The sequence below is a fragment of the Anser brachyrhynchus genome (assembly GCF_964034855.1).
Source record: "Anser brachyrhynchus genome assembly, chromosome: 5".
Taxonomy (NCBI): domain Eukaryota; kingdom Metazoa; phylum Chordata; class Aves; order Anseriformes; family Anatidae; genus Anser; species Anser brachyrhynchus.
Genome location: NC_137699.1, coordinates 60,052,730 through 60,075,523, shown reverse-complemented (window position 1 = coordinate 60,075,523; position 22,794 = coordinate 60,052,730). Strand labels below are relative to the sequence as shown.

Sequence of the window (22,794 nt, the reverse complement as noted above, 5' to 3'; positions counted from 1 at the left end):
AACCTTACATATTTATCTTGAAGAAGAAAGTGGGTCAGGACTGCTGGAGTAGATGGGTACTGACACTTCCCCCTGATCTCACATGCCAAAAAAATCAGTCATTTACAGGAGTTCTTGGAATAAAAAATGTATTTGGCATGTGTAAACCTTCTGCTGCGCGCACACAGAGAGCGTATTTCTTTCCTCATAGTGATTTCCCATCAGACGACCTTAAAGTCAGTGGCAAAACTCCATCTAAAGAAATCTCCCTTCTGTAAAAATTTAAAAGGGGAAGCAGGAGGGGACAGGAGGGAGAGGAGGAGAAACATTTAAACTGCTGTCATGTTATCACTTAAAATATTTCAAAACCACAGTACAAAATCCAGCAGACATTTAAATTTAAATATTTTGTTGTCTTGCTCCAGTAATTGGACTTGCCTTGGGAAAATGCCAGGTTTCCAGACTCGGTTTATAATTCCTTAACTTGGCTCTCAGTAAAGAAATTATTCTTCGCAACTGAGCTATAAAGCTGTATGTAATGAGTGCGTCCCTCAGATTTCTATTAGAGCTGTCGCAAGAAATCTGTGCCTGCGCTAAAACAAACATTGCAGCTTCAGCACTGAAATATCTTGTTCAAGTTGTTCCAGTGCTGCTGTCATTCATAACAGTGTATCTTGCACTGTGTTACTGCAGTTTTTCCAAGCTGCTATTTTCAGATGTTTTTGAACTCAAAACTTTCCCTGGATTGAAATTTGGTGAAATTCTGTAAAGGTTGTGTGATGCTTGTACTGTACTTGAATGCTGAATTTTTAAGTTGAAATTAGTTTTTTAAAGTTACTTTAGTTCAAATTATATGTTTCATTTATATTCTTTCAATTTTATGACGTATGACTTGAAAAACTACGTGGTGGTAATCTTCCTGCCCTTCTTATACCCTCACAATAATATATATTTAGTAGAGGGCTTTAATAAACGATTATGTTTCATATGTAAATGTCATTTTTAGTCTGTTAATGTATCTTTTCCACCTGTGATAGTCATCAGCATTTCATTTGCGCTTTATCACCTACTCCTTCAAAATTGCACTTTCAACTCCCCTGTTCATACAGAGTGATGTTGAGCCTGCTACTGTATCTGCTGGGTGTGTGTTCCCATCTGACCATTCCCGTATTTTTAGCATAAAACATCACTTAACTGCTCTTTCTTTAATTTAATGTCAGCTCTGTTAATGCAAAGTGACTTTTTCTAACAAAAATACGCTTTTAAACAGCTATGAGCACTCTTAACAGGTAGAATTTGGAGGTCCGACATGCATACATATTGGCCAAAATACTGTTCTGTCTAAAAAAGGCAATATAAAAGACTCTTTTATTAAACTACCTATTAGGTAATGCTCCCGCCAGCTTTTGGTGTTATCAGGGTCCTAATGCAGATCTTTGAGAGGAGAGCACTGGTTGAACACGCAGACAGGTTGCAGTGGCTGAGCCAGTTACTGCAAATGATGTGAGCCACAGTAATTCTCACTGCGCTGTCAGCACTACCACCACCCATACTTCTTCCTTAGCTGAAATTACAGTTTGGGAACGAAGCTCAATTTTGCATTGAGAAAGAGCTGAAATTGTCCATCGGAATACTAACCACAGCTCAAATGGTAAGTTAATTTTCAGCCAAGGGCTTGTCCTGTTCCTGCGCCTGTTACTGGGAGTTCTTCCATTGATTGATGTTCTTTGGACACAATTTGACTCCTCTGTTCTTTGCCCTAGCAAATAATTCAAATGCAGTGGTCAGTCAGTACTCCAGGTGCATGGGCATAGCCATGTATGTATGTCCATGTATGTCCATGTCTGCCCACATCCATATTTCATATATTATGTTGCCATATTAGTTGCCATGATGGATTGTAATCTTTCGTTTCCATGCTTTTCTTTATATGGAATATCAATTCTAATATAATTTTCATGATATTAGAGTAGCTTTTTGCTAACAGAGATTTTTAAATAGTACGAAATTTTCCAACACAAATAGGTAATCAGTTATCAAGCCAAAGCAGCAGCTTATGTATGCAAAGGGCATAAATATTGCCTGCTTTGATTAAACTGTTTTAGCTGGCCTGCTTTTTTCCAGATGTGGTTGCACAACTGCTCTGGTTTTAAGTCAGTATGGCATCTGATAGGCTTGCCTCTGGGTACAGAATGTGTCTTTAACTGTAGTTAGAATTTATCAGATGTGTCAGTTAAACTATCTGTGAAAAATGTTTCATACTCATATGCCATATATGAGCATACTTCCAGGAAAGTCACCTAAAGAATGTTTTGCAAATTGAATTACTTTTATAGCTAAAGGTAAGCAGGTGTGCATGTGTTTGAAAGGATCAGACCCAGTGTGTAATATACCTTCACGTCTTAATTAAAAAACAAAAACATATGATATAAACACTTGTTAATTGAAGCCGAGATGTTTCACTCTCTCTGCATAACAAGAATTGCGCATAGTTTTGATGACATGAACATAGTTTCAAATGAGGATTGTGTTAAAAAGTTGTAATTTGTGAGCCCTCTGTTAACATTTAATGACCCCGTCAGGGGGATATGATTGATGCAATTAAGTTGTCTTGCTTGTGTGTTATATAATTGATACGGACTGAGAGTAAGATCCTAATTTAGAACATATGAATCTCTTGTCCTGTTGCATTCAGGAATGAAATTAAAGCAATTTATAAATGTCTGCTTTTAGTTAAAATATGGGGGAGGGAGAAGGAACATCTGCATGCCAAAGTATTTTCAGTAGAGGCAAGGATTTATATTCTGAATTTCATACTTGGAATGCATTTATCATGTAGGATTATATCTGCAGATTAAACTGATTTTAAAGGAAATATAAACACATTTATTCTGGCTTTGGAAAATAAATATATTTCTACAATGGTATTTTGGGAGAAAATAGACACATTTTTTGATAACCAATAGCTGGCCCACTGTTCTGGGTGGATTTTTTGTCATTGTTTTTTTTGGGGGGTAGGGGGCAGGGGAGTAGGTTGAGCTCTTATAAATAAAAGAATTGGATATTCTAAAAGTAAACACACAATTATTTCTTTCTCCTTCACATCACCTCACTACAATTTTACCCTCTCTTCTTTCCCTTCCACCACAAATGTTTGTGTTTTCTTTTTTTTCATTTACCATAAAGTAACCCAAATCATTTTTTTCCTTGGGCCTGTTGAGCTCGTGAGCAAGTATGGATCTGCTGCATGTCTTGAATTGGGTGACTTAAATTAGAAGCCTCACGTGTACGTATCTGAGGCATTTTAGTTACCGTTAAGCATAATGCAGCATTCTTTATGATTTGCCTGCTCTTCTGCTGCTCCTAGTGTGAACATCCACCATCCTAGAAAGAAAGAAAAAGTTTAAAAACGTGACCCATAAGTGTCAACAACATTACTTTCAACAATACTAACAATACTACAGCAGACAGTTGATCTTGGCAAAGCTGCTTTTTAACTGTAGCAGTAGCATGCGTAGGCTAGTAATAGATTTTTTGAAGAGTGATATATTTTGTTTTTAATATAGATATTGTCACTTAAGAGTTACTTTGATTCAGAGACGGGCAAGATTTCCTCAGCCTTGAAATTCCTCTGTTCATTTACATTACCTATATTTTTTTTAAACAAGTGACACAAGTGGTTGGCCACCATGTATGACAGTCGTTCATACGTGTATGCGGTAATTTTTCTTTAACACAGGTGTTACGCTACTTTCCTTATGATAACTTGAGGTGCTGCCTGTTTATTAGGTGCTAACCATATCCTGGACTAAATAAACTTGAAGGTCAAAGGCCAAGGTGTTTATAGGTAGTAAAGTCGGAGGCTGATGTGCAAGATGTTTATCAGTACAGGATATGGTGGTTACCAAGTTTGGGGGAGCCACCCTCAAGATGTTTCTGTTTCTTAACAACTTACACATCTGTACTTTCCTCTGTCTGAAGATGAGATTTTTACTGCATTAAGACTTCACATGCCTCTGTGGTGCTTTCTATGTGTATGTTTTTATGTATAAGCATTGTAGCAGATTTCATTATAATAATTTCCGTCTCTTTTGTCCCCCACTTGTTGCAACAAATGAAGGATCACTGTGCAAAATTAAAAATAAGTCTTTTTTATTGCTGCTCTTTCTCATTTTACCTCTGGACAGCAAACATTTCAAATTACCTGAAAGCTGATTTTCTTGTAGTTTTCCTCTATTATTTGAACCCTGTGGGTGATAGGAATAATGAAACTTGGGCAGAAGGGAAAGTTGCCATGTTTAGAAAACGTAATGGGATTTTTAAAGCAGTGGGTTGACTTTTGGTTAGTTAGCTTTACGCATCATACCTCTTGGAAATGTTGAGGAACTAAGTCATGTAGGAGTGATAAACTGAAGGGAGGTTTTTCAGTAAGTGGGATTTAAAGTTGACACTTCTTCTAGTAGTGGAAATAGACAACTTGACGTAATCCAACTTGAGATACGTGTAGCATGTTGTGTAATCACTTCTGTTGGAAATCCGTAGAGCATGGAATACTCATGGCACTCTGATCATTGGTTTGAATAAAGGCAGGGATTTACATACTGTGCTGCTGAGAAATAATTTTGCACACATCAGACCCCTGCTCCATGCAGACACTTGCCTACAGGACATTGCCTGCCGTGCTGCTTCATTGTGGGATGGTGCTCTGCTTCCTTGCTATGTGGGAGCTCTATTTTATATCACAGTACAGGCACCGGGGGTAAAAACCCTGAAACTGGAAATTATTTATTTTTATCCTAGAGAATATTTTGTCTAAGTTCACAGTTTTAAAGTAAACACGCTTTTTAGGACTCATGAATTTTGGATCAGTCCTAAGTAGCTTTTCCAACAGGTCCTGGTACCTTGATGGGAGACTGCTGCTTCTCATTACTTCGGTCTGCATTGTTTTTCCCCTTGCACTTCTTCCTAAAATTGGTGAGTAATTAAAGGAGAGAAGCGAATATTATTCTACTTTAGTAGCAATTACAATTGAAGACTTTAAAACCTTAATGGGTTATTTATTTATTTTAACTGGCAGGGGGCTGGTGATGGCGGGGACTACTTAAGTTGTTGTAGTATGTTCTGCCTTCCAGCCCTGCCTAGTTAACCTATTACTTGGGTTGCAGTAGTATTTTGTCTGCAATACTAAAATAAAATCTTTACAGCAGAACATTAAAGAGCTGCATTTACTTACAGCATGCCATTAGTGGTAAGCCAGTTCTAATTCTGCCCTACAAAACTACATAAATGATCTGTGACAGGCAGTTGGAATGTTGTTATTCTGAGTCCTAAGCCCCAGATACCAAGCACTGTAATAGAAAACATGCCTAAAATGTAAAGCTTTAGCTGTACATTAGGATCACTTTCCTTATAAATTCTCTTTTATTTTTACTGTTATTTTACAGGCTTTCTTGGCTACACAAGTAGTTTATCATTTTTCTTTATGGCGTACTTTGCTCTTGTGGTAAGTTAAAAATCAGTGCACAGCTTATCTTTTTTTTTTTTCTTATTGTTTAAATGTTTTCGTAAGTCTGTTTTGAAATGAATTGTCTTCCCTTCCCCCCGTTACATTTTATGTAGAATTCAGAGTTTTCTTTGAGTTCAGTATGTGCCTGCTTGGACAGATTACATTTGTTTTGCTGAGGCATGGAAATGTGTATGAACTTTCAAGCATGTGAAAAGATTTAAAATAATTATATTTTGGACTGGTAAATGTAACAATATTTTTGTTTTGCTGACAGTGCAGTGAAGGGAGCTGGCACACATACTTTTGTTTCCCTACTAGTAATGGAATAGAATTCTGTTTTCTTAGCTTCTAACTATTACTTACTTCAACTAGCATAGAAGAAAATTTAATATACTCCAAATAAATTAAATTTACATGTACAATGGAGTGACAGAGTTCAAAAAAAGGCAAGGAAAACTAGAACTTCATTAAGGCGGTTTACAAGATTCATTAATACGTCAATGACCTTATTCTTCTTTCCTGCTGAAAGGAAAAGTTCTTTTCTCCGAGCCATATGGGTTTTTTGACCCCGATGTTCACCCTCTCAAGGCCCCTGCGAGGTAGATGTTTCCAAATATCTGAAGTGAGACCTACTAGGCAGATCTAAGAGGAAAAATGTTGCACCCTTTCTCCTTTTTACAGGGAAGAAGTATGTTAATGCACATGTGTAATATGTAGTACAACCATGCAACTCACACTGTCACCTAGGTATAGAATCAAGAATCTTTTTTGGGAGCCTGGAAAAATGTTCCCCCTCTTGCCTGTCATTCTGGCTTGCATTGACTTGCATTTAATACCTGTTTTACAAAGGGATAAACAGAGTTGAAGGCAAGTTGAACAAACATGCCATCCAGGAGACCAAGGCAATCCATTAGGAACTAAACCATGTGATAAAACCAAACTTCAAAGCTGTCAAAACATCTCCCTAGGGTATCCCTGGAGAGCTGCAGTGTTTGTAGGACCTTGGGAAGTATTCTTCCAAAGTTTAGCATTGAGGAGCAGCCACGGCCTCTCCAGAGCTAATGGAAATTCATTTGTAATATTTATAAATTACTTTAACTTTTGACCTCTTTCCTAAAATTTATCTTAAACAAAAACAAAAACAAAAAACACAACCAACACCAACAACAAAGTTCTAACTGTAATGCTGAAATACGTCTTGGGCCAAAGCTATTTGCAAGAGTTTTAAAACAAGTCCGATCCCTATATTTCATTGTGAATTTGCACAGATGTCTGAAGAAAGCTGTCCTAGCGCATGGATGCATTTGAAAGTAATTCTGGGCTCAGAGAAAGCAAGTCTGTAAACAAGGCTTGCATGCAGACATTACAAGCTGCAATGATTCGAGCTAGGGTTTAGATTTGATTCCCTGTAACAGAAAAGCATGCAGGGAGTTCTAACGAAGGAGGGCACATTTCTTATGAAGTGGTAGAAATCGTCTGCTTAATCTTTGTTGTTAAATGACAAAGAAAGAGCCACCGAAAATCTAATTGAGGTAAAAAAATACATATAGTTAAAAGCTGTTATGGATGTTCAGAGAAAACTAATACTATTCATGGAGTATTTTATCTGACTTTTTCAGACTCTGAAACTCAAAGGAGTTAACTGTGGCTTAGTTTTCGTATCTAATTGCTTTGAAGTGGGTGATACGTGCTGTTGAAATGGTGTTTTAGTTTGCACAATGTTAATTTCTGTATGGCAGATACGCTTTAATTTATTCCAGAAGAAAGCTGTGTTAGTCATATGGAAGTAATACAATCATATTTTGCATATACAATAATTCTATGCATTTTCAAGTGCATACCATCTGTTAAGCTTTTTGCCAGTAAGCCGCAGTTTTAATACAGCATGCAGAAAAGGTAGGTGCTATAGAGAGAACGTCTTGGTCACTATGGTCTGGTGAGTGCACTGAGTCAAAGGGCTGGAGACTGTTCTTGTGCTCTGCTGTGGGACTTTGGCAGGTCACTTATCTCCTGTCTGGGCTTCAGCATCTTTTCCTGTAAAGTTAATATACTGTTTATAGTCTTCACTTGGAAAAAATGAAAACACTGAGATGAACTGATGAGGAAGAAAAAACACGTATGTATGTTACTATTAATTGAAAGCCAGATTCTGTGAGGTCCTGAGCACTTTCTCTTGTTTCTGATTGTTGAATACCTTCCTGATGTGAATCCTAAATGAAGAGGAATGAAATGTGAGCATTGCACTTTTTTTATTGCCTTCCCCCTTGCTGCATCCGAATATTGGTGAAGAGTAAAGACAGATTTTTTTTTTATGGAGACAGCCCTATTGGTAGCTTGTTCAACAAAGGTGTTAATGATTCCTGGTGGTATTTTTCTAAATCTGTTGTTTACGTTCCCAGAACAAAATGTGAGGCAGATTGGGAACCTGCCATATGTAATGAATGATGTTATACACAGAGAGCTCCTCTTTGCTGAATGCTGTTAGTACTGCTGAAATAAAGGGGTTCCTGTTCTCCCTCCATACGATACCAAAAAGCAACACCCCCTGAGAACGTTAGAACATTTTGAGACCTCTGGCTTTATTTTTAGCAGTGGTTTTGGTGTGGGTTGAAAATACCCTATTTCCATTAGAATCTGTCTTTAGGTTTTCCCTCTTTTTTTTTTTTTTTTTTAAGTTAAAACCAAATGTTTGTTATACTCAAAAGACAATGTTTATGTGGAATAGGCTTGAAGTTCCAGAGGAGGATTGTCTGTGCTGCCTGCACGCCTGCTCCGCTAACTGAGCTGTGCTGCCAGCTTAACAATCTCTTCCTGTTGGCAACTTCGTTAGAAATAAGGAGCATACTGCAATCAGGAATCTGAACAGATCTGAATAATTAAGCAGGTAGGCAAATAAAGTTACAGATTTGAAATGCATCTAGTGCATTGTCTTCTTTTGTTTCCATTTCAATTTCTTCTTAATCCATATCCATTTCATTTTAGAGGAATGTGCTCCAGCTTTTATGGTTGGTTTTTCTTGTCCCCCCCCGACCTCTGCAATATATATATGTAAGGTTGCTTGTTGGCTTGCTGGAAGCCCTGCACCCACGCCCACCACTGCCAAGCACAGCTTATTTCCCCCCTCAGCTCCATGCAGCTTTTCGTTGCTTAGGAAGCCTATTCAAGCCTTAGCCAGAGCTAAAAAAACAAAGCCTTTTACTTAAAAGCCCTTTACTTAAAAACAAAGCCTTTTACTTTGGAGCTTTTGAAACATCTCCCTTATTTTCCCTACACAGGTACCTTTTAAATATACAGATCTCTTTGAAAAACTGCTTTGCCTTCTTACTCAGCCTCCTAAATGCCTTCAGCTAGCCAAGAGCCTTAGGCATCCTGGGGAGGTAGCGCTGCCGCGCATCCAGGGCTGTGGTGCAGCAGTCTGCATCTGTGTCCGAGCTCATTGTTTCTGCTCACTGCATGGAAGGAGGAGATGTTGCAGAGGCAGACATGTGCGTGTAAAGGCCCAAGTCATGTTCTGGTGTTTGGTCCTTTCCTTCCTCTCCCATGCTCGCTCTTTGTTTGAGCTTCTTGATGTACCAGCAGTGTCGTCTCCCTTCTTCCACCTTTCCTTGGGTGGCATTGCAGTTGACATGGCACAGAGGGAGGCAGTTAGGCCAGTCAGGAAGCAAAGAAGAACAGACCTGATACGAAGCACTGCCAATTTAGCGTCAGAGACGTGGTTGGAGGAATCCTATTTTCACTTTTAATCCTTTTTCACAAAGTTTACGGAGTGCTGTTGTGCAAGCTGCTTCCTAGTTCCATATCTTGAGTTGCAATTTGTTTGAATCCATTTATTCAATTTAAGTTGTGTGTTATTGCCACAACACTCGGCATGTTGTGTACCTGCTATTTGCATGCCCCACAGTTTGTCCCGAGGTAGCATTCCCTTGCTTCTCTTGGCACTGGTGGCAAGAGGGAGCACCTAATCCTTGCTCTCTGGGAAGCACCACTTGGCTGCAAGCAAGAAGTGGATTCTTTGAGCCAGAAGAAACACTGTCTTCCATGTTATTCTTCCCATGAATCTGAGTCTTTAATTAAGTTTTTAATTATTTGCTCTAGGCTTCAAAAGAATTATAACCTCTAAAGCCAAGCAACTACAATAGGAAATTAATTAGGGTGACGAGAGCAATATAACTATCATTTCAAACTAGCCTTCTGAAAAAAGAGGTAACGTTCCTTACTTTAATTTCCCTTTGATTTTCAGCACTGTTACTTGGCAGTCCCTAAACCAGCAGGGTGTAGCTAAAGCCCCAATGACATTCTGGGACAATAATTGCATTTATTGTTTTTCCTTTGCTTTCTAGTCCAAACCATATGTTTCTGCCTTTTAAGATTAGCCTTAGGCTCTGCTCTATCTCTGTTAAGGGCTTGTCTACTTAGCGAAAGAGCCTGGGATAGCTAGCACAGCAGCTATTCTGTATGGGAGGCAGTTAGCGTGGAGCACAGAGGGAGTGAATGCGGAGCACTGGTTGTATTTCTGTTAATGTCATAGCTCATTTCAGTACAGCACCTCCAGACGGGCAAGCCATAAGGCTGCCAGCTGTGGTTACTGAGCAGCTGGATGGAATGGCATGGACAGGCTTTTCTGTCGAGTCCCCCTTTCTGTAGCCCAACTATCTACTAGTCAAACTGCTTGATTTACTGTGGGTGTAGCTGCCTGCTTTGTACGCCAGCTGTCCGTTATTATCTCTCTATATATCTAAATGTAACCTGATTTTTAGGATATCATTCGTACATTGAATGTGGTGTTTTGCAGGTTATGATAAAAAAGTGGTCCATCCCTTGTCCTTTACCGCTGAAGAGTGCAATAGAACCTTTACAGGTAAAGTACATGCTGTTCTGTAGTTCTTCTAATTTTATTAATAACTGGAATGCTTTTTTTTACATTAACACTTTCAGAATTACTTGTGATTTAAATTCCTTCTTTTCTTAGCCATCTCAGTTTTACTGTCGAGAAACCAAAAAGTTTCACGTCTGTGGTCTGGGCTCATTCTTTCATTATGTCATGTTTTTTGCATGTATGTCTTACAGGTTTCAAATTCTACGGCAGATTGTAAAGCAAAGCTCTTTCATCTTTCAAAAGAGGTAATCTCTACTAACAGTAAGCTAACTAAAGGGGAGGGTGTTAAAGAATTGGGGTTTAATCTCTATCCAGGGTAAGCTAAACTTCTGTAAAACTAGTTATAGGCTGCTGAAATATTTCCTATACCTACTGCCAAGCGTTATCCAGTCTCTCTTTCATTTTTTATATGAAGGCTGGGTGTCCAAGTTAGCATTTAATGAAAACATTTTGCAAATGTGACTGAAGTATTAAGTGTAACAGATCCAGCGGTGGTCAGCCTCATGATGCAGTCAGATCAAGCCAACTTAATGTGCTGGAAGTCACTGCTGCTTGACTGTACGCACACTTTTAGTTCCTTGAAGAACAGGTTTACTGAAACTGCCTGGACCTAATCTTATTTTTTGCTTACCTGAAGCTAATTCTTCAGGCCTAATGCAATCTTGTGCATTTCTTCGGATGCCAGCTCAGGTATTTGTTAATTAATCTGGCATTTAAATTGTGTCACCACCCGCTATGTCTTGCAGGAGAGGAAGTATTATAGGATCATGGAATCATTTAGGTTGGAAAATACCTCTAAGATCATCAGGTCCAACTGTTCACCTGGCACTGCCAAGCCTACCATTAAACCACGTCCCTAAGCACCACATCTGCACGTCTTCCAGATACCTCCAAGGGTTGGTGATTCAGCCTGGGCAGCCTGTTCCAACAATTCACAAAGCTTTCAGTGGAGAAACTTTTCATAATATCCAACCTAAACCTCACCTGGCACTCCGGTCTCTGCTGGGTGAAGAGGAAGGGGAAAAGAGAAGAATAAGTTTGGGACAGGCCTATAGCGTATTGGAACTCAAGAGGGCTGCAGTTGGTTGCATTTGTCTGAAAGAACAAAATCTGCCCCCCCCCCCCCCCCCCCCCCCCCAAAAAAAAAAAGAAAGAAAGAAAAAGAAAGCTTGGGCAGTGCAAACATCAGACAGATGTAAATGTAGATCAAAGGAGAAATTTTGTTTTGACCAGAAGCATCTACCGTGATGTTATAGCTTTCGGTCTGGCCTTTTGTACTTTGTAGAACCTATACTGCATTTTGCCTTTTTAATTTTATCAATTGAAAGTGGCATATTTTTTTTTACCAGCATGGGCCTTGTTGTAGTTTAGGTTATTTTATACTTTAATTGCTACTTGGCAATTAAAGTAAGCTATAGGAGATGATTCATCTCTGCTAGTACAAGTTTTTGAAATAACATACCACTAATTGTGTGGTTACAACTTTAATTATGTAACTATCTTAAAACTTCGGATGCTAAAGCACGTTATGTTTTCTGGGTGCTGTATCCAATTTTTTATGAAATAATGAGAAAATAGCGAAACCAAGGTTAATGGAGTAAATAATTTGATAGGTAGCTATGAATATTAAAATTTAGAAAACTTCTTAGAAAATTTCATGGTCAATACATGGACTCTGCGGCAAATCCTACTCTTAAGTTCTTAGCCTCTGACTTGTTAGCTGATTGACCTGCTGTCTGATGACCTCTCCTGATCATGAAATAGTAAGCTAGGAACAGCACTTGAAGAGATACCAGTTGAAAAGGTCCAGTTCTGTGGAACGATTCAGTGGCACCATTCTGTGTTGTGAAGATTTATCTTGAAGCATTAATATGGAAAGATTTTGTCTTCCAAGGCTTGTACTGAACGATGAATTCATTCAGATAATTTTCCAACCATCTGTAATAACAAAAAACCTAAAATATGTTGTTCTTCTATTTTAGAGTGCTTATGCAATACCAACTATGGCCTTCTCTTTTCTCTGCCATACCTCCGTCTTGCCGATTTACTGTGAGCTCCAGAGGTAATACATGAAAACACAGGCAACATTAAAATATTATGGTAGCTTTCCTGCTATATTTTCCCTAAATTAATCCTGAATATTTTAAAGTCAGTGCTGTCAAGCAATGCAAACTCGGTAGCCTTCATGTTTTTGGGAGGTGTACAGCTCTAGTCTGTACTGGCTTTTCCTCTCTTACAGGAGAGAAAAGTAGCAAATATGGTTCCATCAGCAATGTCAGTACATTGTCCTGGCCATCTGGAGAAAAAAAGGTCATTTGCTAAGGTACTTACTAGTTAGTTTTTATTGCTGTAACTGAAACTGCATTTCACTAGATTCAGTGGATTTTGGCCCAGATTGCCTTCCTGTCTCTGGATGTTTATCATCCTTTATAAATCAAAACTTTGATTAAAAAAAAATAAAATAAATTTATATGTATATATATATATACACTCACATATATCACTCTGGCATGTCTAAATTCCCTACCACATAGGGACAGTGTTTGTTGTCTGCATGGAAAGTGCACTTTAATTGCAAGATTAAAAATACTGTAAGAAAAACAAGTGTTACTGAGAACATAGACTCAGCAAATAACTGTGGCCATAAATTAAGAATATGCTTTCTTATGAAAGGCAAACTGCTATGTTTTTTTAATAATGTAGAACGCATGGTGTTCAATGGTTCACATTAAACAACACTCATTTTCTTTTTTTCTCTTTTTTTTTTTTTTTCATTTTAGTCCATCCAAAAGTAGAATGCAGAATGTAACTGTCACAGGAATTGGCCTGAGTTTCCTAATTTACTTTATGTCTGCTTTGTTTGGGTATCTGACATTTTATGGTAAGTATGTTCTCCAAGTATTCTCCAGAATGCAGGCTAATAATAAATGATGCATGCATTGTCTGGAGAACTTCAGGCTTGTTTATGCATTGATAGACTTAAATTCTCAGAAATCTTGGTCCTGTGAAGACTTAAGGATATGCCTGATACTGCAAAGTGTTAGAGTCTCATTGACTTCTCAGAGTGTAAGTGAAAATCATGGTCTGTGAGAGAAATTTTGAGATCTGGTGGCAGAGTCTGCTGGTCCAGCAAGTTTGAAACCTCTCTTCTAAGGCTGTATCTTCTAGCAAAATTCATCATGCCTATTAACCCTGTGATATCCCCACCTGCTTTGTAGTCTCTCAGTAGCACTGAGGCTGCTGCCTTTTTTGTAAGGGTTGTGACGTTCAGTAAGCTAGCCCTGATGTCATGGAGACATGTAGTTTTGCAGTCATTTGTGCCTTGTCTGATACAGCTTGGGTACAAAGCATGTATTGCTTCCTTGTTTTGGTTTTGGCTTTTTACAAATTTATCAGAACTAGCACTAGCTATTTCACTCAAAATCTGCTGGAAGTTTAGTTCCTTTCCTAAAATAACAGGAAGTTTTATTTTAAAGGATTGCACAAAGTGACTTCTTTGTGATACCTTTTCTTCATGCACAAGGTAAAGATAACCTAGAGGACTCCAGAAAAAATAGGCAAGGAAGATAAGAAAATTAAAAGGGCTGAATCAGACGAAAGGTCCATCTGATTTTGTGGCTTGACTTCAGTGGAGGGCAAAGACAAAAGGCTAGGGAAGAATTAAAAAAAAAATTAAAGCGTAAGATTTGAGTTGGTCTTCCTAGTACATGCTTCCCATCTTCAATAAATTGTGTTCCATGTGGTTCCTGAGCTGGAGGTGGTATCTGCTTGATACGTGTTCTGAAGCAAGAAACACACATTTCTTAGAGATGTTGTCGACATAATACCTGATAAAGTAAATATACCTTTTTTATTTACCAAGCAGAAAAGTGGCAATGAAACTGTCCCTACTAAATTCTATGGATATCTTCCAGTTCCATTTGCTATAGAGCTTACATGACAAGGTACTTGAGTACCAATTTAATAACCCTACGTGGGACTCTTGTATACTTTTGGGAGCAGATTTTTAGTTGAGTTTAAACACAGGTGACTGCTATTGTGTTTTGCAAATACTCAGATTTCCAAACTCTTATCCACATAGTGGCTTTTTAAGGTCCATCAGAATCTTGGCAGAAGTAGGTGTGTGTCTGTTTCATAAAGCAATTTTAGCAGTCTTACATAACAGAGCTAGCAGCTGTTCTGTCATCTTCTGAACGGTTAGCAGGTTGAGAGTGTTTTCATTATTGTCATATAATGTCACGGTGGTGCCATTTCTAGGAAATGTCATTTATCTCTAAGCATCCTGCTTTAGATTTGTTGTGGTGTGTTTTGCCTAATATAGCACACGTTTTCAGATTGAGTTGCCTCTGCTTAAGTGATCTGTCTTCCGCAGTTGTATCATACAAATGACATCATGTAAGTGCATCGCAGTCATCTACGTGGATTTTTCTAATGTCTTCTGAAAACTCACCCTTCATACGGGATGGTCACATGCTAGCCTGTCTGGATTGGAATGAATAAAAATTCCCACAAGGACAGTAAGACAATAACACTGGGGTATTCTGATTAGGACTTGCCTCTCCTTTTCGGAGTGTTTTACGTTTCTTGATCATAGCTTTGGGATAGTGCTTGACAAAGCAGCAAGAATGTTGGCTTTCAGGAGCTAGCAATTCCAGATTTCTAGGAAATTTTGCACCTTGTTTTCCAAGTATTAGCGTATGTCTGACCTTAACTGTCTGAAAATGTTCCCTTTATACTCAGAATCAGTTGAAAAATTACATAGGGAGTCTTGAAACCCCTAATAGTGTATAGGCCGCTGTTACTGTTTCCTAATTTAATTAACTGCCTCCATGTGATTTGTAGGAAAATATAATTTTAAGTGCCGCTGTGAGAGATTCAGGATGAGAGCTTCACTGTTAGAGAGTCAGATGAGATCTCCACAGGAAGATTAAAAAAAAAAAAAAAGGGAGTCCTAGAAACAGTCCCAATTCCTGTCACCTTCACTGTCACGGTTTCTCTGGGGCAAGGCCTTCTGACTGCAGATTTCTAGTCTGTTTCACTCTGAACATTTCTGGTTTTCTGCAAGCCTGATTTCTTTTAGTAACTGACTCAAGAGCCTAAAACACCAGAACCAACAGTGAATGTTTGTAAGATATTACTTCTTTCCCTTGCAAGCCTCTGCTCCTTTTTTTAACTTTTTGGTTGTCTTGTTTAATTAACTTACTTCTTTAAATAGAATCTGTTCTCTGTTCCTAAAACACCAGTCCAAGAAAATGCAAACCATTTTATTTTAAATTGAAAACAAACAAAAAAGTTTCCTCTTTGAAATGAGACACATTTCATCTTTCTGTGGCTCAGAAGTTTTATATTGTTTTCTGCGGATTTGAAACTTCATACACTGACTGGACTTTGGTGAAAACGTGGTCCATTCTGAACTCCAAAAAAGCACACAGTCAAAGGAGCAGGCTGCTTTCTGGACTCTGGCTTTTGCTGTCAGCTTGGCAGTAGTGAAGCTTTTCAGGTTAAAAGGGCAAATGTCTTAGACAAAGGTGAAGGATGCAGGTGCTGATTCATCTCTGTCCCGCTTCTGCCTTGAGTAGTACAAAAGTAACTTGTGGTGAAGATGTACACACGGTGTACAATACCGTAGTAATTCCACAGTAGACTGGGTTTTGCAAAGCTAAATACGCACGTGATGGAGATCACACAAGATTCACACTCTGAAGAAAGTAGAGCTGTGATACGAAAGCTTTTGGGGTGGTTAGTTGTGTTACCAACACAGTCCCCTGTTCTCCGGGTGCTATAGGAAACCAAATTGTCAGCCTTTAGGTGTCATTGTTTTGCACTTTGCCTCCATTTGGCGTGGAGGAAAATCAGTCTCAAGTGTCAAAATAGATATTTTTTGTTGTTAGAAATACCTTTTAAAAGTATAACCGATGCTAAATATTCTTCTCCATGTCATCCAGCAGTACACCAATATATGTATAGGCAGTGGATAAGAAAAGCACACACCCTAGCATAGTTCTGAACATTTCTTCCTTTAAATTGAATTGCAGCTTTTCTTTCAAATCGTGAAATTTTACCTCACATATCACTTAATGTTTCTGGAAAAATAAAAAAAGGGAAAATGCATTTCAGTCAATTTAGCAAAGCGAATTTGTTCCTGGTTTCTAGTTGAACAAAAAGAATCTGGTGTTGTCTGTTTCATACAAACAGAACAAGTTTTACAGTACTGTATACTTGGCTTCATTTCATGTATCCTTTCTCTTTACTTGGCAAGACAGCAGACAGCAAAAATAATACAATTTGTTTTTCACACTACTGAAGATTTTTTACTCTTCAAATGGTATTTGTCAACAGGTTTGTACAGCATCTGTACCAAACCAGGTCCTAACTGAGACAAGTCTCTAAATTGAACTCTAGCAGCCTCCATGCAGGTATTTGGAGCCTAGAAAAGTGAATCCGGAGGTTACGGTATTCCTGACATGTTAGGATTGGAAGAGTTGTGTAAAGACTTGATCAGTCAAGTTGCATTTTCTTTATTAGTGAAATGAAGCCCCTGCTTAAGTTTCAGGCCCTTTGTCAAGCGTCAGTATATCTGGGAGTGCAGACTTTGACTAAACCCACGTTTTAATTTGTGAATGGTGCTTTTTGTTATTTGTTCAAAATATTCCCATAGAAAAGATTTAAGACTTGTGGATACCAATATCTGTATGTTTTCTTTAGTTCTGTGAGAGATGTTTTCTGGAGGTTTCTAGACTTTACCTGTGGTGTTAGCTCATCGTTTCAAGCCACTAAAACTGGTCTTTTATTTTAAGCCTAGCTAATGTAGCAAAATTCAGGTAAGTTTAAACATTGCCTGAATAGTGAGTGGATTGAAAGTTTCAGAACACATATCTACAAGGATGGAATATCTTTTTAATCCTTCCTCCTCCATATTTGTATCTTCTCAGATGGCTTTGGATTCATCAGAGGCTTCATAGGGTCTTGCCTTTTGAAGGTTTTATTATTATTATTTATTTATTTTTTTTTAAGTTTTCTCTGGGTTATGTATCAGTTAGAGCTGGTATATCAGTGATGCTTCTGTGCACCCCCTCCCACTGTGCACTAGTTACAAGCAAAATGATCAATTTGAATGTAAGCTTAATATGCGTTGCTAATTATTTCACTGTTAGGTCTCAGGCGATAAAGAAAACAATTAATTTTTCTGTTTTTCAGACAAAGTGGACTCTGAATTGCTGCAAAGTTACAACAAGTACCTGCCACATGATACTGTCATCCTGACTGTTAAATTAGCCATACTGTTTGCTGTGCTTTTGACAGTCCCTCTAATCCACTTCCCAGTAAGTACTCCTAAACATTTTTAAGCTGGCATAAGCAATGGTAACACTAATGCTTTGCAGACTGAAATATTTGAGTCACATCTAGTCTTGTGTATTTTATTCACTTGTCAAGTGATTGATCAAAGACCACATATTTGCATATGTTCCATGAGAGCTCCAAAATAACAACTAACCACTAAGCTAATTTGTGCTCTTGAGACAGATTTCAGATTAAAACTAGCCCACAGCATTGTTTTTAATTTAGAGAATTCAGAACTTCTAAAGTTTATTTAGTTTGATTTTCTTTTCCTCTTAGATTGAGTTTTGCTGACTTGGATTTTCCTTTCTACATGCACGCACGCACACACAAACAAACTTACACTTGAAAACTCAATTTCATTGTAAATTGAAAACACATATTGACTTATTTCACCACTGGAAAAAAAAATACGTTAGCTTATCAATACCATGGTAGGTTTGAGAGAATTCATTCGGTTATGACAAAAAAATAAAAAATAAATAAAAAATAAAAAAGCAACAGTTAAAACTATGTATATATAAGTAGTGTATAGATTACATACAAGTTGGCAGCAGTGTTACTTCCTGACAAGCATGCTCAGAGACAAAAGATTATCCCCAAACCTTTTATTGTCCATGCAAATAAGGAATTGTTCCTTAAGACTAAGGGCCCACATGATAAATATCGCTTTAATACTTTAGTTATTTCCATGCTACAGAAAGACAAAACTTCATTTAACTATTACCAAATTATTTTTGCATTTGATTTAAAATGTTCTTTCACATCTGAAATGATACAATTCTTGTTTATGAAATTGAAATAAGATTAAAATATATGCATTTATTTAACCATGCAATGTTTCTCTTCCTTTTATGCAGGCAAGGAAAGCAGTATTGATGCTGTTTTTCTCTCATCTTCCTGTGTCATGGATTTGCCATATCTTTGTCACTTTAGCACTGAATACGATTGTTGTTTTGTTTGCAATATATGTGCCAGACATTAAAAACATGTTTGGAGTAGTTGGTAAGTTGTTGTTTGCTTTTTTATTATTTTTATTTTTATTCAAGAAATTCAGTATTATGATGAGCTAGTATATTTTAATCTTGCTCCAAGTAAAATCTTACTTTCTGTTTTTTAAAGGTTCAACCACGTCAACATGTTTGCTTTTTATATATCCTGGACTATTTTATCTGAAGCTTAGCAGAGAGGACTTCCTATCACCACAGAAACTTGGGGTATGCTTTTATTCAACTTGTGCTAATTATATTTAAAGAAGCTTATTCTAGATACATCTTAATGCACTGTAGAGCATGTAATCCAAGGGGCAAAGTTCCTGTTTTCATTGCAGTTTGCAAAATCTGTGAGCATTTTCTTTTATCGTTCGTGTTAGCTCTGCTGTTTCTGAAACTCCTTTTTTACAAGACCTCTTAGAGTAGCAGTATGTCTGTGGGCTGGACCACTGATCTGAATACATGCTTTTCCCTATAGTTTTCAGATGTCAACTTTTAATCCAGTTTCTCTTTGTTTTTTACGCATTACTCTGATGTTGTTTGGGCAGCTGGGACAAAGCCAAACTGCATTTAAGTGAAACAGTGTTTATGCTTGTTTTCTGTGTAAGCCTTCTGAAAAACATGGTGATTTTTTTTTTCCTTTATGGTTTCTCTTTTGGCACAGTATGTTAAGCTCTAGTTGGAATTTGTGCAGCAGCCTGCTTTTTGCGCTATAACTCTGCTTCTTTTTAACCACTGCTCAGCAGAACAACTCTGTGACAGCGTCTAAAATGCCAACAAACTGCTTATACGTAGATTATCTGCTATTCCTATGATTCACAGGGCTGCTCTTGTGTTGATAAATCAGAGAACCTGAAAGAAAATTTTGTGATGAGGCTCTTCTGACCATTTAAAGTCTTGAGTAGTTGCAAAAAAATTGGGGGCCTTGTTAGAAATTCACAATCTATTGTATCTTGAACTGTGGTTTCCTTATTGTAACCTGGCTGTTCAGAAATACAAAGAATCCATTGTCATTTAAATTTTGGTAAAATACAAATTCGGTTTCTTAATTCATTCAGAGCTCTAAAGGGCTAATTATGTTTTTTTGGTTTTTTTTCAAGCATATCCATCTATGCAGTTTTCATACTGATACTGCGAGCAAACTAAACTGTTCTGGGAGTTCCCAGAGAAACCATCTCAGGGCAGACTTAGTTTCATTTCACCCTAAGCAGACGCATTGTATTTGAAGACTGAATAATTGCAGCATAAAAGATTATTTGAAAAGACACTGTTTAAACCTGTCCTTACAGGTTTTTTCATCATCAGTCATAAGCTTTAGAAATGTAAAATGCTTTCTTCAGTAAAACATTAATTTTTCTCTTTCTTTCTTCACAGGCATGTGCATTGGTTATTTTTGGCATTTGTGTTGGTCTTCTCAGTTTAGTTCTAATAATTTTCAATTGGATTAATCAGTAACAGCATATTGTTACTGTCTGAAGTGGGCTTCAGGAGGACATCAAGAACCAGAGATATGTCAAAACTACTGAAATGAATGCTGAACATCCTAAAGAAATCACTGTCGAAGAAATAATCCTCTGGTTTTTAGTCCATTAGTAATGTTCTTTCTTTAATCTTGAGAAGGAACTCTCTTCAGTTATTGCACAATAAGTCTTTGCTATTCTAAAATATTAGTTTTTAATGATGTAATCATGACAGGTAAAAAGATCTCTTGAGAATTTCTGCAATGCAAAAACAGTTTAGTGCACATGGTGAACAAAAGCAGAACCTTGAAATAACTTTTCTTTTAGAGAGAATGATATGGACAGATTTTATATCAATCCTGATGTGCATGCCACACATTATCCTAACAGTGAAAGACTTCTGTTGCTTGAATAATTTCCAAAACTTCAGCCAGTTCATATAAAGAACTTCCTGATTCCAAATGTTCACCCTAATTTATCCAAATATGGATTCAGAAACCAAGAGCCTTAGCCCAGTTTAATGGGCACATCGTGGTAATTGTTTTCTTGAATACAGTTTTATACCTCTGTGTACTTGAATCATACTGAAGTAATTTTTAAATTAGACGCTTTTGCCCATCTAGCTTAATAGGTTTTAGTAGCATTAGGAAGTCTCAATTTTCAAGTTAAAAATAGATATCTCTCAATTAATGTCTGCTTTTGAATGTTATTCAATTTACCTCACTATTCCTGACGGTGGAAAATGTTTCTTTTTCTCTCTTACTCCCATTTCTACTAGTGTTTCATGTTTGAAATAGAGCATATCTAAATGTTATGTACTGCTGTGTGTCAGAGGAGGTTTGGGCTTGAAATGTGAAATTCTGCCTGTGTTGAAGTCAAAGGAAATTTTATGTTTATGGGACCTTAGTTTTACCCCAGATCTCTAAAATTTAATGTACCCTTCTGTAATTCTTTCTTGGCCTAAATGGAATGTGACTGCAATTTTCAACACCAACTGGGCTCTGGTATGTATGGTATTGGGTGCCCACCACAAAAATTCCTCATATCTTCCACTGCTTTCATTCTACTAATATCATGGTAAACCTTCTTAAATTTGTTACTATCAGATGGAATAGGATGGCTTTAAAATAACCTAATCTCTTTAGAGACTATATGCCCTAAAGAAGTTAAGCCTCCACAGGAACGGCCTGTGTAAAGTTAAGAAATTAGACCTCAGACTCAAATGGCTTGATTTAGAGAGTGGGAAAGTTCTTCATCATTTCCAGATGCAGTATTTCTTTTAATTTAGGTTAGCACTTTTACATCTGAGAATTGGTATAAGACACAAACAAAACATAGCAAAGTAATTTATCTATGTAATTTGGAAGCAGCTAGTAAGTGCCATTTATATTTTTTTTCTGTCCGTAAGGTGCACAGTTAGCACACCTTTCTCTAGCTGGAAAATCGTGCTGAAACAATGCTGTTAATGCGTTGACGTATGTTTTATCATTTGAGGTAGGGAAGATGCCCCAGTAAATTGGCATTTCTAACTTCTTAGCAGCAGGTCTGTGTTATTGAGCTCCAGTGCAAACAGATCACTCAACTCTCGGGATCTGTAAGATGTTTTTCACTTCTGATAGATGGCCTGAAGGCACCCAGGTGGTGTTGGTTGTGCAGCTTGGTACTGCTTCAAGAAACCTTTGTGCCTCGGGAATTTTCTTCGACTTAGGAGTTTAATACAGAAATAGACTTGAGTGGTAAGGCACGGGCAGTAACTCACAAGTTTGGTTGAATCCCCGTTCTGTAGGAATTGGTACACTATATTCTGGAAAAGATCGCAGTCATTTTTATCACAAAGCTTCTAGCAGAGGTTTCATGATGCAAGGTGAGCCATCTAAGAGTTTGTCACTACCAGAAACAGCATTCCACTCTTGGCCAGAAGGTCACAACTTCTCCTAGGGCACCAGCACTGGCGGTGGCTCCTGCTCAGCGTGTTTAACTGGCAGAAAGGCCGTGTGACCAGGAGATGTGACAAGTTATCTGCCAAAACAAATGAGTGAGCTCTTTTAGGGTGGAGGGAGTAGGACTGCCTTCTTGTGCAGCAGCAGCCACTACATGAGTGTTTTTCTCACAAACCTCACACTTGACCTGCTGGAGCAATCTGTGCACACTGAGCATGCCTCCAACTCGAGAGGTCTCTGGCCTCCTGGGATCGAGGGGTCAATCAGACAGCTTCTCAACATTGTGTGAGTATTAGGGATTGAGGCTCTGAATCTTGCCTCTGTTCTCGCAGTTCTTTTTCAACTCTGCATAACCAGGTATAGCCACCTTACTGGCTGTGGCTACCCTCTAATAGCTGTTTGATGGGCTTTGTGGTTCACTATAGGGGTGAACTATAGGGGTTCATCCACACTGGCTTTCTCTGACAGTAGTGTAAGAAGCTAAAAATCTTCTTTAATGAAGTGTATCTTGAGAAATTGATGACAGCAGTAGATCAAGAAATTATTTTCTGACTGATTCAAAACTTTTTAGGAAAACAGGAGACGTGTCAATGAAGTATAGATGTTTTGTTTTTGTTTTTGTTTTTTTTCCAGACATTAGGAATTAGGAGGAATATTTCTTAGAATTGGGAGGTTTTATGGAAATTTTCTCATTTATCTTATG

General features: G+C 37.8%; 1 protein-coding gene across 1 annotated transcript in view; it reads left to right on the top strand.

Annotated features, from left to right (window-relative positions):
* SLC38A6 (solute carrier family 38 member 6) overlaps positions 1–21,625 on the top strand; it is a 41,095-nt gene extending 19,470 nt beyond the window's left edge. The window contains exons 7-16 of the mRNA XM_080592852.1: positions 4,871–4,953; positions 5,424–5,482; positions 10,278–10,343; positions 10,553–10,606; positions 12,344–12,423; positions 13,142–13,242; positions 17,559–17,683; positions 18,560–18,704; positions 18,822–18,916; positions 20,066–21,625. Of these exons, the coding sequence (XP_080448978.1) occupies positions 4,871–4,953; positions 5,424–5,482; positions 10,278–10,343; positions 10,553–10,606; positions 12,344–12,423; positions 13,142–13,242; positions 17,559–17,683; positions 18,560–18,704; positions 18,822–18,916; positions 20,066–20,146 (889 nt within the window). The 3' untranslated portion in view covers positions 20,147–21,625. The remainder of the gene's footprint in view (positions 1–4,870; positions 4,954–5,423; positions 5,483–10,277; positions 10,344–10,552; positions 10,607–12,343; positions 12,424–13,141; positions 13,243–17,558; positions 17,684–18,559; positions 18,705–18,821; positions 18,917–20,065) is intronic.
* The last annotated feature ends 1,169 nt before the right edge of the window (positions 21,626–22,794 follow it).